The sequence below is a fragment of the Scyliorhinus canicula genome, chromosome 23 (assembly GCF_902713615.1).
Source record: "Scyliorhinus canicula chromosome 23, sScyCan1.1, whole genome shotgun sequence".
NCBI classification, from domain to species: Eukaryota; Metazoa; Chordata; class Chondrichthyes; order Carcharhiniformes; family Scyliorhinidae; genus Scyliorhinus; species Scyliorhinus canicula.
Window position 1 is genome coordinate 432243 of NC_052168.1, and position 23762 is coordinate 456004.

Sequence of the window (23762 nt, forward strand, 5' to 3'; positions counted from 1 at the left end):
AGATTGGTATGAAAAACTGTTGATGAACAATAGGTTACCTTCAAAATAGAAATGGCTCAGGCACAGTTAAAGTTTGTTCCCTTAAAAGGAAAATGCAGAAAAAGCAAATCCAGAACACTTTGTGCTTTTGACAGGTGACTGGTAGAAAACGAAGCAGAATACAGAAGATTCAGAGGGGAGGTGAAAAATCACATTAGAGAAGTGAAGAGGGATTATGAGAAAAAGCTGGCAGCCAACAAAAAGGGGAATACAAAAATACAAAAATATTAAATGAACACTTTGCATCCGTCTTTACCAAGGAGGTGGATGCTACAGAGGCCATGGTGGCAGATGAGGAAACCCTGTGCCCAGAAGAGTTCAAAACTGATAAGAAGAAAGCGTTAAATAGACTGTCGGTACTTAAAGTTGACAAGGTATCAGGACTGGATGACATGCATGCAAGGAAATTTAACAAAGTGAGAATGGGGTGCTAGCCATAATAATAATTATTATTATCTCCCCGTCTTCTCCAGACTTAAAGTCCAACGAGTTTATTTGGGATCACTCGCTTTCGGAACGCAGCTCCTTCATCTGGTGAGAGCTGGGGGGCATAGAGGACTAGAGAGTTGCAAAAATTATGTCTTTGTTCGAAAAAGATTGTAAGGATAGCCACAGGAATTACAGAAAGTCAGTTTAACATCAGCGGTGGGCAAGCTTCCAGAAACAATTATTCGGGATAGAATAGCAGTCAGATGGAAAAATGTGGGTTGATTAGAAAGGGCCAGCATGGATTTCTCGTTATAGTTCAAGGAACAGTAGCAACATGGATACAAAATTGGCTGAATAATAGGAAGCAGAGAGTAATGGTCAATAGATATTTTTTGGGCAGGAGGAAGGGTTGTAGTGGTATTCCCCAGGGGTTGGTATTAGGTCCTAAACAAGTATCCCTACAGTGCAGAAGAAAGCTATTTGGCTCATCAAGTCTGTAATGACCCTCTGAAAGAACACCCTACCCAGGCCCACTCCTCCGCCCAATCCCTGTAACCCGACCTAACCTTTGGACACTAAGGGACAAATTTAGCATGGCCATTCCACCTAACCCAATATAGGAAAATGCTTACTGATCTATATCTTAGTGTGCAGGGAACAATTTCAAAGTTTGCAGATGACACAAAACTTGTGTTTCTAGAGCATATAGGAAAAGGGTAGTAAAGTCGAAATTCTGCCGTGATCTTAACATGTTTGATCAGACTCGAAGGGTCACATGGCCTGATCCTGTCCCTATTCATATGTTGTCCATGGGCATTTGAGAATGAACTACACATTGTGGCATACGAAGAGAGTAAAATCTAATTTGCAGCAAAGAAACACCAGTATTAAATGAGGACTGTAACTAAAAGCTTACTCAACTTAATGTGTTTGCTGAGCTCCTTCTGGTGTTGCTTTCATACCAGTGGGGTTGTTAGATGTGGCAGTTACTGGTATAGCCACTTCATGCCATTTGGCCATCACTGCAGCTTTTCCTCCTCTGCTGCAGTCTGACAGCAAGAATTCCACTGCGTCGCTGAAAATCTGAGGCCCTCTGCCCTCAAAACATTGACTGACATTTTCTTGTTTTCCAATTTAATTTAGGAGCAAAATGGTTGCACAACAGTTTGAAGTTACTATAGCCACATCAATGCTGCAGCAGAACATGATTTCTTCCTCCCGGGTTACCAACAGATGGTGCTAATAGTTTCAACAACTCAGGGTAATTAGTGAGAACAGGCCAGAAAGAAAGATTGGGCAGCAGTCACAATTTCCTTTTAAGTCTTTGGACCATAGACACATTTACTCAGTCAATTATTAAAATGAAACTTTCACAAAAACAAATTGTGAGATAATGAGCACGATTCAGCAGACTTTCAAGTCTGCCTTTGGGCAGGTTTGGCAGGGTGTTTCCCGGCGGCTGCAGCATTAAGATTCACCCTTCTATCCACTGCCACATTGCTGCTTTTTTGGGTGTTATGACACCCTGGGCAAATGCATAGTCAATTCCAGCCCCACTTATCTCAGAGACACAACACTAGTGAATTATCCAATAATTCATATAAAAATACCCAAAGTCTGTGGTCCTTGGCTACCCAATAATTACAGTCACTTGGTTTGTAAATGTAAACACAATTATTGTTTATTTATAACAAGAATTGTAATGAACTGTGCAGCAAATGCAATTGATTAACTATTAACAAATTCCTAACTTCCCACTTTAACCCCCCCCCCCCCCCCCGACCCCCACCCTCAACACACACAGGCCAAACAAAGAGGGTTGGAAAAAGATAAAAATAATAAGGAAAAAGAGTCTTTGTTTCAGGTAATTGATTTTAGCACAACTTCTTTCACAGTAAGCTTGCAAGTTAAAGTCCCTGACAGCAGCCTGTCATAGTCTTCTCTGAAGATTCATTCATCCAGGTTTTCAGATTTGAATTTGTTTATTGTCACATGTACAGTGAAAAGTAATTTTCTGCGAGCAGTTCAACAGGTCATTAAGTACACGAAAAATAAAAATAAAATAAATAATAGGGCAACACAAGGTACACAATGTAACGACATACACACCGGCATCGGGTGAAGCATACAGGGATTTGGATTTGTTTATTGTCACGTGTACCAAGGTACAGTGAAAAGTATTTTTCTGCGAGCAGCTTAACAGATCATTAAGTACATGAAAAGAAAAAGGAAATAAAAGAAAATACATAATAGGGTAACACGAGGTATACAATGTAACTACATAAGCACCGGCATCGGATGAAGCATACAGGGGTTTAGTGTTAATGAGGTCAGTCCATAAGAGGGTCGTTCAGGAATCTGGTAACAGAAGGAAAGAAGCTGCTTTTGAGTCTGTTCGTGCGTGTTCTCAGACTTTTGGATCTCCTGCCCGATGGAAGAAGTTGGAAGAGTGAGTAAGCCTGGTGGGAGGGGGTCTTTGATTATGCTGCCCGCTTTCTCCCGGCAGCGGGAGGTGTAGATGGAGTCAGTTGATGGGAGGCAGGTTTGTGTGATGGACTGGGCGGTATTCACGACTCTCTGAAGTTTCTTGAGGTCTTGGGCCGAGCAGTTGCCATACCAGGCTGTGATGTAGCCAGATAGGATGCTTTCTATAGTGCATCTGTAAAAGTTGGTAAGAGTTAATGTGGACATGCCAAATTTCCTTAGTTTCCTGAGGAAGTATAGGCGCTGTTGTGCTTTCTTGGTGGTAGCGTCGACGTGGGTGGACCAGGACAGATGTTTAGAGTTGTTTAACCCATGGAATTTGAAACTGCTACCCATCTCCACCTTGGCCCCGTTGATACTGACAGGGGTGTGGACAGTATTTTGCTTCTTGAAGTCAATGACCAGCTCTTTAGTTTTGCTGGCATTGAGGGATAGATCGTTGTCACTGCACCACTCCACTGGGTTCTCTATTTCCCTCCTGTATTCTGAATCGTCGTTATTTAAGTTCCGGCCCACTATTGTTGTATTGTCAGCAAACATGCAGATGGAGTTGGAACCAAATTTTGCCACATAGCCGTGTGTGTACAGGGAGTATAGTAGGGGGCTAAGTACGCAGCTTTGCGGGCCCCGGTATTGAGGACTATTGTGGAGGAGGTGTTGTTCATTCTTACCGATTGTGGTATGTGCATCAGAAACCCGAGTAACCAGTTGCACAGTGAGGAGCCAAGTCCCAAATTTTGGAGCTTTGATATGAGTTTGGCTGGGATTATGGTGTTGGAAGGCGGAGCTGTAGTCAATAAATTGGAGTCTGATGTAGGAGTCCTTGTTGTCTAGATGCTGTAGGGATGAGCATAGGGACAGGGAGATGGAGTCTACTATGGACTGGTTCTGCCGGTATGCAAATTGCAGTGGATCAAGGCGATCTGGGAGAATGGAGATGATGCGCTTCATGACCAACCTCTCGAAGCACTTCATTATGACTGAAGTCAGGGTCACCGGACGGTAGTCATTGAGGCATGTTGCCTGGTTCTTCTTTGGCATAGGTATGATGGTGGTCTTCTTGAAGCAGGTGGGACCTCAGAGCGGAGTAGGGACAGGTTAAAGATGTCTGGGAACACATCTGCCAGCTGGTCCACGCAGGCTCTGAGTGCACGGCCAGAGATCCCGTCCGGACCCGTCGCCTTCCGAGGATTCACTTTCAGGAAAGCTGACCTGACTTTGGAAGTTGTAATGGTAGGTATGTGTGTGTTATTGGCTGCTGGGGCATTCAACAGCAGATTGTTGGTTTCCTGCTTGCACCGAGCATAGAATGCATTGAGTTCATCGGGGAGGGGTGTGCTGCTGCTGGAGAAACTGCTCAGCTGGGCTTTGTAGCCCGTTATATTGTTTAGGCCTTGCCACAACCGCCGAGAGTCTGTTACGCTAGTCTATGACTCTAGCTTGGTCTAATATTCTCTCTTGGCATCTCGGATGACTTTGCAGAGTTCATACCTGGATTTCTTGTATAGGTCAGGGTCGCCTGAGTGAACACCTCAGACCTGTCCTTCAGTAGGGAGTCAATCTCGCGATTGAGCCATGGTTTCCGGTTGTGGAACATACGTACTGCTTTCTTTGACACAGTCGTCCACACATTTGCTGATGAAGTCTGTGACGGTGGTGGCATACTCATTTAGGTTGGTCGCTGAGTTCTTAAATATGGACCAACCTGTTTGCAGCCTGTACTGGCTTTCCTGTAGAAAGGCTCATTCAGGTATTCTGCAGGTTCAGAAATGCAGCACCCAGTCTTTCTGGAGAGGAACACAGAGAATAAAGTAGGATCTTCTCTCTAAGCTGCCAGGATTCAAACTGAAACTCCTTGAGACTCTGAAAAGCATTCCACTGGGATAGGATCCAATCGCCACCCATTGCCAGGCCTTCTTGTCCATTCATTGGCCACCAACCAATCAATCAAACTGAGTCTGAAACCTCCTGTCCAACCACCAGCAACTAGTACTCTCTCCTGTAACTTCTGAATTCTGCTGCTTGACTTAAAGATACATGTCCATTAATCAGCCATGGATCAAAAATAATAATGGCAAAGTGAAAGAAATGGGAAATAAGAGAATGAACAGGAAGTTTCACCACTCCAAGGCCACATTTTAGTCAATTTCCTGACCAACTCCTCTCAGATCAGGGCGCCCTTTTGTTCGGCAGCGCCAATCTCTGCATCACCTCATTTCAGGTTCTCCTTGTGTTTTGGATCCCCCTTCGCCCCCCCCCCCCCCTCCCCCCCACCCCACCTCCACAACCAACCTTCTAGTGGCTCCTGGAAACTCCCTTCAACTACCCCCCCCCCACCACCTTTATAATGGGTAGGGTCCTTCTTCCCCTCGGAAGTGTTCCTGGTGATGCCCTGTCCTGTCGCTGATCTCCAATGACCTACAAATCACGCCCAGCGAGACCATGCTTCCAGGTTGCGCCAGGCGGGACAAGCCAGGTGACCCGTAATCAGCCTAGCGCACAACCCGATTTGTGACTCTCGCAGGATTCAGCCGGTGTGTCCAGCGGCTGAATCACAGCCAACATGAAAGAAACATTTTCTTTCATGGCCTCCAGGCAAATCCAAGGGCTGCTCCTTGGTGGCTGCAGTGATACATTTGCTGAGAGTATGGCTCTGGCAAAGCTCCCCTGAAACCAGTTTTTAAGTAAGGACATAGGGTGTCCACACCAAATAAAATTAAAATAAAGTTTTATTTATACAAACAATATATACACTACCTGTAGATCTTTACTTTTTCTGGTCGGTGCCTTACTGGCTGACCTTATATATATCCAGTAATTTATAAAGCCCAACCCTGGCAGGGAGTTCATACTTTGCAAGGAGCAGAGAGAAGACGAGCATTCCAACGTTGTGCTGCCCATGTGGGATATTACACCATTCTTGCGCATTTATTTGGTCTTTGATCTTTTACAAAACGATTGAACACTTAACCAAGTGGAGGTCCATGAGAAAGTTGCAAGGGGTCCTTCAATTTGTAGGTAAAACTAGTACTTTCTTTATTGCCATTACAAAATTCAGCAGCACCCATTTTCAAATCAGCAAGCCCCATGCTGCACCTGCCGTACAGTCAGGCCACTGGAAGGTGGAATGCTGTTGGAAGCTATCGGCAGCAGTGTTTCGCTTTAAAAAGGTTATAAGTTAATGTGTGGAGTTGAAAGATGAACCTGGGGACAGACAGCAGGGCATGGAGCTATCATACAAAATCAACTGGGGAAAGGCTGTGACTTCCAGGCAAATCCTAATTCCACTCAAATGGGGGATATGTTGACAGTTAATCAGACAAATTTCATCTCAGTTTCTCTTCTCCTAAACCCCGAATCCCAGATACATCCCGAACTCTGCTGGAGTCACTATTTTGCCATCCGCAGGAAACCATTCCAATAACCCATGAGACAGATGACTGCCCAGGAACCCATCATGCAGCGCCTCCCAAGGATTTGGGTGGCATGGTAGCACAGTGGTTAGCACTGTTTCTTCACAGCACCAGGGTCCCAGGTTCGATTCCCGGCTTGGGTCACTGTCTGTGCGGAGTTTGCACATTCCTCCCGTTTCTGCACGGGTTTCCTCCGGATGCTCCGGTTTCCTCCCATGAGTCCCGAAAGATGTGCCGTTGGGTGATTTGGACATTCTAAATTCTCCCTCTGTGTAACTCATAAAGTAAGCCGAACAGGCGCCGGAGTGTGGCAACTAGGGGATTTTCACAGTAACTTCATGGCAGTATTAATGTAAACCTACTTGTGACAATAATAAAGATTCTTATTGTTATTTGGAATGAATGTGGTGCAGGGTCACAAATATAAGTAAAAAAAAGCAAAATTACTGCTACAATACACATACTGGAAAACAGGTCAGCACACAGCTTGGCTCAGCCATGGGAGGTATCTGATGATACAATTGCCCATTTGGTTGAGGGCTAGGGTATTTTAATATATTTTGGTTCTTGGAAGATAAGCAATGCTGTCATTTATGCCCATCCCTGATTGGTGTGTATTTATAACATGCCAAAAACTTGGAAATTAATGACTTCACAAGTAATTTTTATTTAGTCTGAAACAAATGACAAAGAATTGGAAAAGTCCTTGTACTCACGTAATAAATAACAGATATGAGCATTTTTTTAACTCCACCATCAGCTTCAAAACAACAAACCCACAGAGAAATGATACAGAACTTCCTTCATCAAATTCAATAAGGGCCAGAGAACATAGAGGAGGCGGAGGTGGTGTGAGTAAAAACAAAGCCACTATTAACACGGGTAAAGGAAGGAAATATGATGTCAGCTACTTGAATTTAAGGTTAATATGTACTTTAAGTGAAGATATACCTCAATCGCAGTGTACAATTTCTACACATGTACTGTCCAATGAATCTTGATGTGGAGATGCCGGCGTTGGACTGGGGTGAGCACAGTAAGAAGTCTTACAACACCAGGTTAAAGTCCAACAGGTTTGTTTCAAACACGAGCTTTCGGAGCACGGCTCCTTCACCTGAAGAAGGAGCCGTGCTCCGAAAGCTCGTGTTTGAAACAAACCTGTTGGACTTTAACCTGGTGTTGTAAGACTTCTTACAATGAATCTTTGACACTCTCTAAATTAGAGACAATTAATTACTAAACATGAAATATATAAGGACAAGCAATGTTTGTTTTTGTAATTGCATAACTGATTTTAACACTTATACTGGTCCGTGTAGGCAGCCCACTATTGGCAACAGCGAAACCTTCTTGTCCCATTATTGTCAACAGGGTTTCTGTTGAATGCATGCCTCGCCGCTGGGGAACTCACACCGCCAGTGGGACTGGTAGATCCTGCCGGTGCGACCAGCCAGAAAGTTCCAGCCACTTTATATTTATACAACATACTTGTGTTACAGGGAACGTGGAATTTTTAAACGTGGAAGGGGTTCTCGGCCTCGAGGAACTAAAATAGGTTGAGAATTCCTGATGCAGTTGTGTGGTGAGTACAATGATATTCTGTTATGTCTACTGACCAGCATTACTGAACATGCTTGCTTCATTGCTGCTGATGTTAAGTCCAATACTTACAGGTTTCCTCTGTTTACGTCACCTCCGTACCCTTCCAGTTGCCCTGAGGTTGTATCAGATTTCTTATCTAGGAAAAACACAGGGGTTAATTCTATAACACATGATTCCAGAGGAGGAGCCAGGCTCAAAGAAAAATTAGTCAGAAATAGAAAATAGTAGCCCTGATTCTCCAATCCATTGTTCCTGTAAATACAGCAAATCTACACATATTAGAGCAAGACAGTTAGTCTCACTCAAATTTGTAGTTCCCAGAGGTAACCAAGGCGTCGGTATCTAACCCAAGTGCTGATCTCCACAAACGGGGTCCAGACTGAATGGCACCCGTGGGGGTCTCCCAGGGAATTGGAAGCCCCCAGGTGCTTGCCCTCTGGGCAGCTACCCCAGCCCTGTCAGCATGGGACCCTGGTAGAGTCACCTGGGTGCCAGACTGGTACTTCCAAGGTGCCCAGATGGCATTGCCAGCTGGCAGTGGCACTGACAAAGTGCCGTACTGGCAGTGCCAAGCTGGCATTTCTCGCGCAGTGATTGGGCCATGGGTGCACAGCGTGGGTGCAAGGGGGCCTAGGAACCCCCTTATAGTGAATTGGGGGGAGTTTGGGGATCACATCAGGAGCTCAAGAGATCGGGACGCCATTTTAAAATGGTGTCCTGATCTCTCGCTGCACTGAGTTCCAGCGAGCAGAGCTGAGTACGGTCGTGGGTGCGCTTTCCCGCATCTAACTGGACAGGAGTGAAATAGCTGCGTGTTTCTCGGCACTGCGCCAGGAAACACACAGCTAAACGCCCTCGCTCTTGTACTCTGTTCCCATTTGGTTAGGGGCCTATATCCAATATTATTGCTACATGCATGTGCTATCTTGCTTCAATTTTATGCAGAACCTTTCAATGGCCAGTGGAAATAAAATCCTAAAACTCAAAATATTAACTTCAGTATCCTCTCCTTACCAATTAACATTTAAAGATTGGGACATCATGATACAAACCTGTCTGTAAAATACAAATGTTTTCAAAGGGTGTGGCCTCTTCATTCTTTCTATTGGAAAACCTAGAGAGATTATATTTTTAATAGTCAAGTTACCAGCTATTTTATTTCTTAAGCAATGGAAATCTAAACCACTCTTACCATCTAAAGTCTCTGAAACCAAGCCTCATTATACACAATCTGGTTATTATTATTCAATATAGTCCATTATTACTAAAAAATGCACTTAACAAGTTAACCACCTGTACACTTACCATTTTACTTTTATCTCAAATTCCTTTACCTCCGGGAACACAGTGAGGCTGCTTGAAAGAGCCGGATCTCCTGAAATGTGCTTAAATGAGACTTGAGTGAGGAGGCAGGTGCTAAAGTGTATTTACACCTACATTGTTCCTTTTTTTTCAAAAAGACACTGCCCTATTCCTCGTTTCATTATTCATTTACAGGATTCGAGCATCGCAGGTTAGGCCAGCATTTATTGCCATTCCTAGTTACCTTCAGAAGATGGCAATGAGCTGCCTTCTTGAACGTTGCAGTTCGAGATGTAGGTACACCCACGGTGCTGTTAGGGATGGAATTCCAGGCCATTGCCCCAGCGACAATGAAAGAGGTGGTGGTGAGTGACTTGGTGGGGAACGTCTGTGGTAGTGTTCCCAGGTATCTGCTGCTCATGTCTTTCGAGATGGTAGTGGTCGCGGGTTTGGAAGGTGGTGTCTAAGAAACCTTGGTGAGTTACTGCAGTGCATCTTGTAGATGGTACACACGGCTGCCACTGTTAGTCGGTGTGAGGGTTTGAATTTTTGTGGAAGGAGGAGCAATCGAGTGGGCAGCTTTGACCTGGATGCCATTGAGCTTCTTGAGTGTAGTTGGAGCTTCACTCATCCAGGCAAGTGGAGTGTTCCATTACACTCCCGACTTGTGCCTTGTAGATGGTGGACAGGCTTTTGGGGGGGGGGGGGGCACTCGCCGCAGGATTCCTAACCTTTGACCTGCCCTGGTAACCACAGTATTAATATGGCTGTCCAGTTCAGTTTCTGATCAATGGTAACCCCCAGGCTGTTGATTGATCTAATTAGTGGCAGTGAAAAATGCCCAAAAAGTGACTTCACAATTAGCTGCAATCAATTTTGTCTACTGGAAAGAACATCTAAAAGGAGTTATATGTGTATAGTTGCTGTGAAAACATCCCATAAGCGCTTCAGACAATAAAACTTTGCATTTACATAACATCTTTAATGCAGAAAAACACCCAATAAAAGACAGAGGTCGGACTTTTCCGGCTGTTTTTGCCGGTGACATCTTCCGGTGCCGCCGACAGCGAACCCCACCGTGGGTTTCCTACCATAGACAGCCAATGTCAGACTGCCCCGGGAAACATGTCACGGGCGGCACGGAAAATCCTGTCCAATATCAAAGATACTGAAAGAAAGACCAAAGATTTGTCAAAAAGATAGATGTTAACGTGGGTCTTGGCTTTTCTTTTACCAGGAACTAATTGACTTTCAGAGTAAGTTTCTTTCTGATGCAGTACATGGAGTAAACATTCAAATGGAATTAGATAAGTTGCTAGAGGAGACTCAAATTGCTGTTTAGATAAAGTGGGTGGGATTTTAGGTGATATACCTCATAGTCACAGTTATCTCATGGAACTCACTGGAGACTGAAGTCAATACAGTGTAAAATCAGGAGAAAAGCAAATCTTGCATCGCACTCAAAACCACTTCTTTTAAAAAATTTTTTTAGAGTACCCAATTATTTATTTCTTTTCCAATTAAGGGGCAATTTAGCGTGGCCAATCCACCTACCTTGAACATCTTTGGGCTGTGTGAAAGAAACTCACGCAGACGCGGGGAGAATGTGCAAACTCCTCACGGACAGTGACCCAGGGACGGGGTTCAAACCCGGGTCCTCAGCACCGTAGGTAGCAATGCTAACCATTGTGCCACCGTTCTGCCCCCCTCAAACCCACTTCTTGCCAGGCAACTTATATTAGAATCAGGGCTTTAATTCCCAGGCACAACAAAGACAAAAAGGAACAGAGACCCATTAAGTCACGTCTCCATCATCAATGCGTGAGATCGGTACAGTCTCAAGTAGAATTTAGGCCCACTTCATTTTCCTCCTTAGTTAATCATTGAACGCCCTAGCAGAGGGGCATCTGTAGAAAGGAAGCATTAGTGCTTGTTTCTGCAAAGGTCCTAGAAACAGTCTATAGACTTTCGCAGGCATAGAACATAGAACGATACAGCGCAGTACAGGCCCTTCGGCCCTCGATGTTGCACCGACATGGAAAAAAAAACTAAAGGCCATCTAACCTACACTATGCCCTTATCATCCATATGCTTGTCCAATAAATTTTTAAATGCCCTCAATGTTGGCGAGTTCACTACTGTTGCAGGTAGGGCATTCCACGGCCTCACCACTCTTTGCGTAAAAAACCCACCTCTGACCTCTGTCCTATATCTATTACCCCTCAATTTAAGGCTATGTCCCCTCGTGCTAGCCACCTCCATCCGCGGGAGAAGGCTCTCGCTGTCCACCCTATCTAACCCTCTGATCATTTTGTATGCCTCTATTAAGTCACCTCTTAACCTTCTTCTCTCTAACGAAAACAACCTCAAGTCCATCAGCCTTTCCTCATAAGATTTTCCCTCCATACCAGGCAACATCCTGGTAAATCTCCTCTGCACCCGTTCCAAAGCTTCCACGTCCTTCCTATAATGAGGCGACCAGAACTGTACGCAATACTCCAAATGCGGCCGTACCAGAGTTTGGTACAGCTGCATCATGACCTCATGGCTCCGGAACTCAATCCCTCTACCAATAAAGGCCAACACACCATAGGCCTTCTTCACAACCCTATCAACCTGGGTGGCAACTTTCAGGGATCTATGTACATGGACACCGAGATCCCTCTGCTCATCCACACTACCAAGAATTTTACCATTAGCCAAATATTCCGCATTCCTGTTATTCTTTCCAAAGTGAATCACCTCACACTTCTCCACATTAAACTCCATTTGCCACCTCTCAGCCCAGCTCTGCAGCTTATCTATGTCTTTTTTTTTTTTTTTTTAATACCCAAAGGTTATCGGAGTCGTAATGTGCACACATCCAACAGGATCATGAGTGACGCATGTGCATAAAGGAAGGTAAAATGTGCCTCCTCAGCGGATGTGCTAACCATGGATTTTCAGAAAGTCTTTGACGGGGTGCCAAGCATTGGAGATTCGGGAGTGTGGAATCAGGAGGAGGGGAACAGATTAACAACTGGATAGGAGAGAAGAACAGGGTAGCTTTTCAAGAGTGTTCAGAAGTGGGTAGCCACATGGTTCCGTTCTGGGCCCTGTGTTCCCTTTAAACTGTGCACAGCAATTGTGAAGGCAGTGGGAAAAATAAATTACATAGAACATACAGTGCAGAAGGCAGCCATTCGGCCCATCGAGTCTGCACCGACCCACTTTAAGCCCTAACTTCCACCCTATACCTAATGACCCAATGACCCTCCTAACCTTTTTGGACACTACGGGCAATTAAGCATGGCCAATCCACCTAACCTGCACATCCTTGGACTGTGGGATGAAACTGGAGCACCCGGAGGAAACCCACGCACACACGGGGAGAACGTACAGACTCTGCACTGACAGTGACCCAGCGGGGAATCTAACCTGGGTCCCTGGCGCTGTGAAGCCACAGTGCTAACCACTGTGCTACCGTGCTGCCCGGTCTCACGAATCAAAAGGCACAGTAAATTGAAATTAACAGGCTGCACATAACAAATACAATTTAGAGGGATCACTGCCTGGGACCGCATCTTTTCATCGTGTTCAGCAATGACGCGGATACATGGCAGGAGGGATCTTGTAAGGAATATTAAAATAAGAGGAACAATAAATAATTCTGAAGACCAAAGTAAGCTTCAAGAGAAGTCTGATAAGGACAAAAATAAAAATTGCAGATAATTTAGTAACTAACAAGTATTGGTCAAAAAACCCCAATAATACTTTAAATGGGGGAAAGCTGGGTGATGTGGAGGGATTTGGGGGGATCAAGTTTACAAATTATTTAAAATAGCATCTCAAGTGGATAAAGTCAGAAGGAATGTTAATGCTACGATGGTTTTATGGCAAAAGGTAATTGTAATGGCACAGGACGAGGCCATTCAGCACATAGTGTCTGCACCTGCTCTCCAAATGAACTAATTTAACGCCGTTTTCCCACATTATCCCCATAACCCTCCAAATTATTCCTCTTCAGAAAAAAGTCAAGTCCAATTCCCTTTTGAATGCTCCAATTGAACCTGCCTCCACCACTCTCACAGACAGTACATTCCGGATCCTAAACACCCGCTGTGTGAATCTGTCTCCACCACACTCTCAGACAGTGAATTCCAGATCCTCCTAATTTTTAAACAAGCACAATGCAACTCAAATAACCTGCAACGGTCAAACATCCAGCAGGGATGTCAAAAAGAAAACTTACTCTTATATTTTCATTCTGCCGCTCATTCTTTGAAGTTAATTAAATTTCAAATTAAATTCAGAAGTCATCGCATGTCCGAAATGTTAAACTTCCTTATATTATCAAAGCTTCCAATAAATAAATATATATATATAATATATAAAACCTATATGTAAACTATGCTAGTTACCCTTCCTGTCTGCATTCAGCAATCCACTGCTTCATGATGTTGTGGAAGGTACCTAAATTCACAGCAATGTCCTTTTCTTCAGGATTTAGCATTTTATGCAGTAGCTTTAGCTGTCCTTTCTCACAGCTTTGGCCTGTTACATCTTCCAGATATCCAATTATTCTGGATACATATACTTCCCCTACAGATACAAGAAGAATAGTCAATGCCAGGCTTTATTAACCACTGAAAAACAGCTACCATATATACTCGCGTATCATGCGATCTTGCGCATCATGCGACCCCTAAATTTTCGTCCCCAAAACATGATTTTATGCTATATCTCGTATCATGCGAGTCACTTTTTTGGAAATTAATGCCCAAACTAAAACTTCCAAATGGTATCATTGTCTGTGGATTCTGCAGAGTGGATTCTGTTGTGACAGCTGTTCGCGAATCGAACAGCTTTCCAGCTGGCTTTACTAGTGTCGTTCTGCCACTTGACATTTCCATTCATAAAAACGCCAAGTAAAACACCCACGAATTCTGTATCGGAAAAAGACGGCCATGTATTGAATAAACTATCCATATGATCAGGAATACTACTCTTCAGATTTTGACCACAGCATTCTGATGGGAAGATGTTCAGCCACTAGACGTTTCCATTCATGTTTTTATGAATGGAAACGTCAAGTGGCTGAACACAGTGGCATGCAGAGGTCTGGTGATGCCCGGGGCAAATCTTGATTGTATGCCCCAAAGACTCAAACAAATCGAATACAAGGTCACCAAATAATTAACAGTTTCCAATTCCCCCTCCATCCATTAAAATACTTCCTGCTTATATTTCATTTCCCCTGCTTCTTAACGTTTGTAAACTGTGCTCAGTCCGACCCACTCCGAAGTAACTGCTTAGACAAGAGAGTTTCGCTCTAGTGGTTAAAATACAATGTCAGTGACACACGGGTGTAGAATCGTTATCACGAGTGTTTATAAGGAGACTGGTGGAAAAAGTATCCTTTGCCTTTAAAATAAAATCGTGGCTGGATGCTGCGGGTTAAACCTGCCTTATTTTCTTTAATTCCTTTCCCTAATTGTCATGTTTTACCCTGGAAAGCTGTAATGCTGGGGGTCCCGAGGCCAGCGCGTACCATCTGCGTTTTAATGAGTTACTTCATGTGCCAAAAGTAATTTTGCTGCATTCAACTCGTTCCTGTCTGATCTTGCGACCGTAACGAACGATGACATTCGCATACCTCTCCAGCCTTGTACTCTGCTGTCTGTGTTTTTGTTGTTGTTAATGTCCTCTCATTCATTAACCTATTTTCTATGACTCTATAACTGACGGTGGGAGTCCGGTCGGTTACAAACTGTACTGTAAGTGTTGTTGTTTTGTTAAGGAAGCTCCGTGGCTGCTAACAGAAAAAGAACTCAGCTAAGTTCAAGAGAGCGGCGGAATTCACATTCACCAATTAATGCCCAGCAGAGTAGCGATTGCGGAGGGTGGTGACTGGTAAAATAAATAACCACTTCAAGGGGAACGGAAGTTCTGTTGAGTTTTTTTTGATGTGCCATTGGCTGGGCCAGTTCATTAAGGGAGAACAGACAATATTTGATATGTTGTGACATGAGCACTCAATTAGATCATTGAGTTCAAATACTCAAATCACTGTCTTTATGCTAAGCAACCCTCAGAAGGTCCAGCGGAGGGTCATAGCGGTGACACATCAAATCACATCAGCGAGGAGACTCAGGCGCTTACTCCAGCCACTGCCTCTGTTGACACAAAGCAGGCCTGCGCCCACAAACTCTCACCAAGTTAGACCCAGGACGGCAGCAGAATGACAAACTTACTTCCTGCACTTGAAGGAAGCATCACATTTATAATGCTGAAGGAATTTTGTGTAAATCAACGCAAATGGAAACGTCAAGTGGCTGAACATCTTCCCATCAGAAAAAACAGCAAGTAAAACACCCGCAAATTTTGTATCTCGCGTATCATGCGACCCCCCCCAAATTTAGGTTACAATTTAGGTCTTCAAAAGTCGCATGATACACGAGTATATACGGTATTTAAAATGCAGTCAGTTTTTACGATAGGCTATACACAGGAGCATTAGAACAGTCCAGAGACATCAACAGGAATTTTGTCCCTCAAAGGAGCTGGTTAGCTCAGTTGGCCGACTGGCTGGCTTGTGATGCCGAGCGATGCTAACAGCATGGGTTCAATTCCCATAACTGCTGAGGTTATCAATGAAGGCCCTGCCTTCTCAACCTTGCCCCTCGCCTGAGATGTGGTGATCCTCAGGTTAAATTACCATCAGTCAGTTCTCTCTCAAAAGCGGAGAACAGCCTCTGGGACTATGGCAACTTTCATTTAAGCCCTGAAAAGCACTTCTCTCTAGCTCCCCACCTGAGCATTCAACTGCTTTTTAAATGTGTCTTAAAAAATAGAATCAGGAAGAGGCCATTCATTACGATTATGGCTGATCATCAAGTTCAATGCCCTGATCCTGCCTTCCCCCATATCCCTTGATCCCTTTATTCCAAGAGCTTTACCTAATTCCTTCTTGAAATTACAGTGTTTTGGCCTCAACTACTTCCTGCGGTAGCAAATTCCACAGATTCACCGCTCTACTATTAATAATCGCTTATTGTCACAAGTAGGTTTCAATGAAGTTACTGTGAAAAGCCCCTAGTCGCCACATTCCGGCACCAGTTCGGGGAGGCTGGTACGGGAATTGAACCTGCACTGCTGGCATTGTTCTGCACTACAAGCCAGCTGTTTAGCCCACTTTGCTAAACCCGTCCCCCTCTTGTTTGGTATTGCACTGTATTTGATTTACTGTCACGTGTACCGAGGTACAGTGAAGAGTATTGTTCTGCGTACAGTCCAGACAGATCGTTCCATACATGAAAAAAAACATAGGGCATACATAAATACACAATGTAAATACATAGACACATCCATCGGGTGAGGCATACAGGAGTGCAGTATTACTCATTAGAGAAGATATATGTGAAGAGTTCAGATCAGTCTCTTAGAGGGTCGTTCAGAGGTCTGGTAACAGCGGGGAAGAAGCTGTTTTGAATCTAGAAGATGTTTTTGAATCTTTGTTCCCATTAAAACATCTGGTGAATTATTGAAACATTTATCTCTCTTTGATTAAAGAAGTTTTTCTGACATCAATTTGAAGTTTACTTTTCGTTCATTTCCAATTTCCACTTATCTTGGTTTACTAATGAGTTGTATTTAGGCTTTAGCTTTGATATAGCTTGATGCCCCTTTAAACCTTTTGCAATAGGTTGCAGAGCTTGTGCTCTCCAAACTTTCTCTCAGGACTCAGCTCCTTTACACCTGGGATTATTTCTATTGTTCATGCCGATGTCCTCCTTGCTATTTCATGTACCTTTTTTATGGTATCTGGCCATAATTGAACACAGTTCCAAAAAAAAACCTTGCATTGTACAGTATAAGCACTGTAAACTACACTGAAGCTTTTGATATCATCTAAATCCTTTGATTGGATTACAACCAAGTAATCACTTCAAAAAAGTAACATGTTACCTTTTCCTTCAATATCACAGGATTCAAATGTGCAATTTAGAACATCTTCCTCTGAGCAGGTGTTCATGTCAGATGACTTCTCAATAGAGTCTTTTGCTATAATTTCACGCACCAATTCTGAAAGTACAAGTAGGATGTTTTCTGACACATTATCCACGTAGCATTAGGCAAACAAAATAAAACTGCCTCATTCAGCAAGAAGTGCTAATTCAACAACTGATGAAAGATATATATATACATTTAGAGCAGGGGATTGGGGTGGTAGTTATGGAGAAGCAAAAGGTACTGCAACGTCTTTTCCTGCCTTAAATTCAGCCTAATTAACAGGCTGAATCTATTTGGCAAGAAATACTGCAACACAGATGTGTACCTTACGGCTCTGAGGACATGGGTTTGAATCCGGTACAGATGTGTAACCAAGGAGGGACTATTAGGGGTCAGCGATAGTGGTGGTGAGGAATGGGACAGCACTTCAAGGCTGAGATTGTGGGTGGGAGGAAATATAATGATGGTCAGGTGGGGTAGAGGGGCAAGGTGGAGTATGAAACTAAAATTATCCAAGCAGGTCAGAAATTTGATTCATTATTTTTTTTTAAAATGAAAACTAGATATTTCTCAAGCAGAAAGAAGGGACAATTAGCACACCTTAACCGGATTAACAACTTTGTTACAATGACATGCAAGGCATAAAGTTCCCACTGCAGGCTAAGGAGCATGAGAAGGACTACTCATAACTATGAGGTTGTAACAAGATGCACAATAGGTTAATCCAGAGGAGGCCTGGCATTAAGAAAGAGTTCAAAAGAGTTCTGATGAAGGGTCAAAATGACCCAAAATGTTAACTGTTTCTCTCCATGGAGCTGCATGACCTGTTAATTATATCCAACACTTTATGTTTCTATTTAAAAAAAAGTAATTTTTAAAAATTTGTTCCAAGGGACGACATTGGCTGGGCTGGCATTTATTGCCCATCCCTGACAGTATTTAAGAGTCAACTACATTGCTGTGGATTTGGAGTCACATGTAGGTCATACCAGGTAAGGACGACAGATTTCCTTCCCTCAAGGACATCAACAATGGTTTCATGCTGATCTTTAGACTTTTAATTCCACATTTCCTTTTCTATTGAATTCAAATGAGAAGTTTGTTTTGATATAAAAGCTGTCTCCTGGTCAGTGTTATCACTCCTGTAGGGTAGTAACATTTCTCCAAATGAATGAAACACAAATAATTGGGTTCTAATCCAGAATCGTAACCAAAATTGGGGTTCTGGTCTGGACCCTTAACGCATTGGTGCAAATAATATTATAACGAAGTACAAAGTGAACAGGAAAACTATTTTTTCTTGATAGGGGTCAGTTAGTTCAGTTGGCTGGATGGCTGGTTTGTGATATTCAGCGATGCCAACAGCGTGGGTTCAATTCCAATACCAGCTCTGCCTTCACAAATCTAGTACACACATACTAATTCATTTATAGATTTCCGAAAACCTTCCCCTCCCACACCCCCGTTCTAGAAACACCTTGTCCTGCATCCCCTGTGGCGGTAGAAGCGGAAAAGTCGAAATCTGCCTCTGCACAAAATCCCTTATCTGCAGATATCGAAACCTATTCCCTTCCGTCAATTCAAATTCCTCCTCCAAATCCTCTAAACATGGAAAGCTCCCATCAATAAATAGAACCCCTAGCCTCTCAATCCCTGCTCTCTGCCACCCCCAAAACCCCCCATCCAGCCTCCCTGGGACAAACCGGTGGTTGCCACAAATTGGAGCCCACACCGACGCATCCTCCCGTATGCTTCCGCCACTGCCCCCAAACGCTTTGATTACTGCTCAAGGTTTCCTATCACCTGAGACATGTGACATGTACAACAAAAATCAACTACATCCTTATTAAACTCCAGTCCAAAAAATGTTTTTGCATTTTTGCCTGAGTGTTCCTTACTCCTAAATGGAACCTCATGCGTTACATTCAACAATTCCTTTCTGTAACGTACAAGTAACATAACTGGATGAACTTCTGCCCATTTCCCATCTGCATGAATATAGATTATAGAGAAATACTGCACAGAACAGGCCCTTCGGCCCACGATGTTGTGCCGAACTATTGTCCTAGGTTAATCATAGAATTTTGGACACGAAGGGCAATTTATCATGGCCAATCCACCCAACCTGCACATCTTTGGACTCCATTTTCTTAATACCTTATTTCTAATGTAATAACAGTCCAGTTAACACTCACCCGACTTTATTTCTGCATAGGCTTTTTGATACAACTGAACTGTTCTGTTGTAACTCTACCAACCTTCTTGAACTAAAGATATCAGCTTCATCCTCTACCTGCTCTTGTTCTTCATCAACCATCTAGTCAAGGGTTGTTCCTGATAACTGAACCTCAGCTTCCCTACCTTTACTCATTGGTTTCGCCTCCTCCTGCCTTAACCTGTGGCTTTATGATCTTGTTACCACACAATCTGGAAACACCCCAGAAAATGCTTCTTGCGACACCTGTTGTTTGACTTTCCACAGGCTTTTCAACCACAGTAGGCATTACACCTACCTGTGATCCAGCTATATCATAACTCAGGATAAACTGTACCCAAAAAAAGGTCATTGTAATAATAATAATCTTTATTAGTGTCACAAGTAAGCTTACATTAACACTGCAATGAAGTTACTGTGAAAAGCCCCTAATCGCCACACTCCGGCGCCTGTTCGGGTACACTGAGGGAGAATTCAGAATGTCCAATTCACCTAACAAGCACTCCTTTCGGGACTTATGGGAGGAAACTGGAGCAAAGAACAATACTGCGCAGGGACAGGTCCTTCGGCCGTCCAAGCCTGCACCGATCACGTGTCCTATCTAGACCAATCGCCTGTATCCTTCTACACCCCGTCTGTTCATGTGGCTATCCAGATACATCTTTTTTTTTAAATAATTTTTATTCAGATTTTTACAAAATATCAATAACAGAAAATATTAACAACTAAGAAAACAAAAAAAGAGAACCCCCCCCCCCCCAGTAAATACAAAACAAGAAGAATCCTCCGCCGGGCTACTAGGGACGCAAAGGCCAGAACACCGGCCTCTTTCGCCTCCTGCACTCCCGGCTCCACTGCAACGCCAAAAATTGCGAGTCCCCAGCCTGGCTTGACCCTGGATCCCACCACCCTCGACACCGTCCTTGCTACCCCCTTCCAAAACTCATCCAGCGCTGGGCATGCCCAGAACATATGGGCGTGGTTTGCTGGGCTCCCCGAGCACCTAGTACACCTGTCTTCGCCCCCAAAGAACCTACTCATCCTCATCCCGGTCATATGAGCCCTATGTAGCACCTTGAACTGTATGAGGCTAAGCCTCGCACATGAAGAGGAGTTCACTCTTTCCAGAGCATCCGCCCACGTCCCCTCCTCACCCAGCTCCTCTTCCCATTTACCCTTCAGCCCCCTGCTCATAATTTTAAAATCGATCTGGGAATAGGCCTTATGCACATGGGAGAAGAATGAAAACTCCCTGGCCCTCGGCCTCGCAAACCTCCAAGGATCCACCCCTCCCATCTGGTCCATAAACCCCCTCAACACCTTAGCCTCCGCTGGCCTCCTACCCGTCCGGGACCTGGATCAATCCAATGGGGGATCCAGCACTGTATTGAAGTCCCCCCCCCCATTATCAGGCCCCCGGTCTCCAGATCTGGAATGCTGCCCAACATGAGCCGCATAAAACCCGCATCGTCCCAGTTCGGGGCGTATACGTTCACCAGCACCACCCGCCCCCCCCCCCCCCTGCAGCTAGCCGCTCACCATCACATACCTCTCACCACTGTCCGCCACCACATTTGACGCCTCAAACTACACCCTCTTTCCCACCAGGATCGCCACCCCTCGATTTTTTGCATCCAGCCCCGAATGAAACACTTGGCCCACCCATCCCTTCCTCAGTCTAACCTGGTCCGCCACCTTCAGGTGCGTCTCCTGAAGCATGGCCACGTCCGCCTTCAGCCCCTTTAGGTGCCTAAACACACAGGCCCGTTCAGTCCCCTCACATTCCAAGTTATCAGCCGGATCAGAGGGCTCCCTGCCCCCCTCCCCCGCCAACTAGCCATCACCCTTCCCCTGCCTGCCACTGGCCAGCGCCCCCCGCTCGGCCCGTTCCCCACGGCGGCAAACCCCCATCTCGACCCCCTCTACATACTCCAGTTCCTTCCTGGCCATTCCAGCAGCAATCCGGTACGCCCCCCCCCCCCCCCCCCCCCAAAGCTAGGACCCCTCCTAGCCGCATTAATCCCTCCATAATACTCCCGTAAGTCAGCTAACTCCTGCTGACCCCGGTAACTCCCGCCACTCCTCCGACCCCTCCCAGCGTGGGGCTACCCCTCCTCCCCAGTGCCCACCAGCAGGCTCTCCTCCTCCCCCTCCCGCTCTCACGTGGGAAAAAAAGAAAAAAGCCCGCGCTTCTCAGCTCCAACCCCGCCCCCATCCACCCTCAGCGCGGGACAAAGCCCGCGCTTTCCACCTGCCCGACCCCGCCTCCTCTAGGGTAACTCCCATTGTCGGCCCAAGCCCCTCACGGGGCCCCAGCCCCTTTCCCACCATCAGCTCACCACACTACAAATCTACCCCCCACCTCGAGCCCATCCACCGAACCCACGCAAAAAGACAGTGCCCCACCCGCCCTGAAAACCACACAGAACCAGCATTTAACAGAAAACCCCCCTCAGAAAATAACAGTTACATACAGACCCCCGCACCCAACCCTCAGTTTGAGTCCAACTTCTTGTCCCGCACAAAGGCCCACACCTCCTCCGGGGACTTGAAGTAAAAGTGGCGGTCCTTGTAGGTGACCCACAAACGTGCCGGCTGCAACATGCCAAACTTCACTCCTTTGCTGTGTAGCACCGCCTTCGTCCGGTTGTACCCGGCCCTCCGCTTAGCCACCTCCGCACTCCAGTCCTGGTAGATCCGCACCTCCGCGTTCTCCCACCTGCTACTCCGCTCCTTCTTGGCCCACCTGAGCACACACTCCCGGTCAACGAACCAGTGGAACCGCACCAGCACCGCCCATGGCGGCTCATTCGGCTTGGGCCTTCCTGCCAGTATTCTGTGGGCCCCCTCCAGCTCCAGGGGCCCCTGGAAGGACCCAGGTCCCATCAGCGAATTCAGCAGGACGACCACGTGGGCTCCCAAGTCTGACCCCTCCAGGAGGCCCAGGATCCGCAAATTTTTCTGCCTCGACCGGTTCTCCATCTCATTGAACCGCTCCTGCCACTTTTTGTGGAGCGCCTCATGCATCTCCACCTTTACCGCGAGGGCTGAGGCCTCACCCTCTCTTTCAAAGGCCTGCTGTCGGATCTCCCAGATTGCCACCCCCTGGGCTGTCTGAGTCTCCAGCAGCTTGTCAATGGAAGCCTTCAACGGCTCTAGCAGCTCCACTTTGAGCTCCCGAAAGCAGCGCTGGAGAGTCTCCTGCTGCTCCTGCGCCCACTGCCTCCATTCCTCTAGGTCTCCTCCGGCCACCATCTTGTGCTTCTTCCCTCGCTTTTTCTTAGGCGCTGCCACCGCTCTTTTGCTTGCCCCACTCCTGGCCCAGGCCATACACCGATGGGGAACTGCTGCTGACTCCTTCCCACGTCGGGAGCTGCCGAACATGCAGCTTAGCTCCGCATAGCCGCAACCGGAAGTTCCTTGTCAATCATTTTTGACACCTCCTCAAAAAATTCAATCAAATAAGTGAGACATGACCTCCTTCGTACAAAATCAAGCTGTCGGTTACTAATAAGACCATTCACTCCTAAATGTTCATAGATCCTGTCTCTGAGGATCTTTTCCAACAATTTCACTATCACTGACGTCAAGCTCACTGGCCTATAATTATCCGGATTATGCTTGCAGCCCTTCTTCAAAATCGGTACAACATTGGCTATCCTCCAATCCTCTGGGATCTCACCTGTAGCCAATGAGGACACAAAGATTTCTGTCAGAGGCCCAGTGATTTCATCTCTTGCCTCCCTCAATAATCTGGGATAGATGCTCTCTGGCCCTGGGGATTTGTCTATCTCAATGCTTTTTAACACACCTAACACTTCCTCCCTCATAATAACAACCTGTTCTAAAGTGTTTACACATCCCTCTGAGACACCACCAATGTGTCCCTCTCCTTTGTGAATACCGATGCAAAATACTCATGAAGGACCTTGCCTACTTCCTCTGTTTCTACACATAATTTCCCTCCTTTGTCCTTGAGTGGACCAACTCTTTCTCCAGCTACCCTCTTGTTCCTAATATATGTATAAAATGTCCTGTCTGCCCAGGACATTTTGTGACCCCTTTGTGCCCTCCTAACTCTCTGCTTGAGCTCTTTTCTACTTTCCTTGTATTCCTCAAGTCTTTATCTGTTTTTAGTTGCCTGTATCTCACATATGCATTTTTTTCTTTTTGACAAGGTTCTCAATTTCCCTGGTCATCCATGGTTTCCGAATCCTGCCTTTCCTGTCCTTCCTTTTTACCGGAAAATGCCTGTCCTGCACTCCCATCAACTGGTTCTTAAAAGA

At 45.3% G+C, this 23762-nt stretch overlaps 1 protein-coding gene across 10 annotated transcripts in view; it reads right to left on the reverse strand.

Annotated features, from left to right (window-relative positions):
- Positions 1 to 23762, reverse strand: part of LOC119956439 (inositol 1,4,5-triphosphate receptor associated 2-like) — a 140966-nt gene that overhangs the window by 94592 nt on the left and 22612 nt on the right. For all 10 annotated transcript variants that reach the window (XR_005458638.1, XM_038783667.1, XM_038783670.1 and 7 more), the window contains 4 exons: positions 17217 to 17333; positions 13670 to 13850; positions 9020 to 9081; positions 8037 to 8103 (listed from right to left, as the gene is read on the reverse strand). Coding sequence is in view for 9 of the 10 variants with exons in the window: in XM_038783667.1 (XP_038639595.1) it covers positions 8037 to 8103; positions 9020 to 9081; positions 13670 to 13850; positions 17217 to 17333 (427 nt within the window). In the remaining variant the exon portion in view is untranslated. The remainder of the gene's footprint in view (positions 1 to 8036; positions 8104 to 9019; positions 9082 to 13669; positions 13851 to 17216; positions 17334 to 23762) is intronic.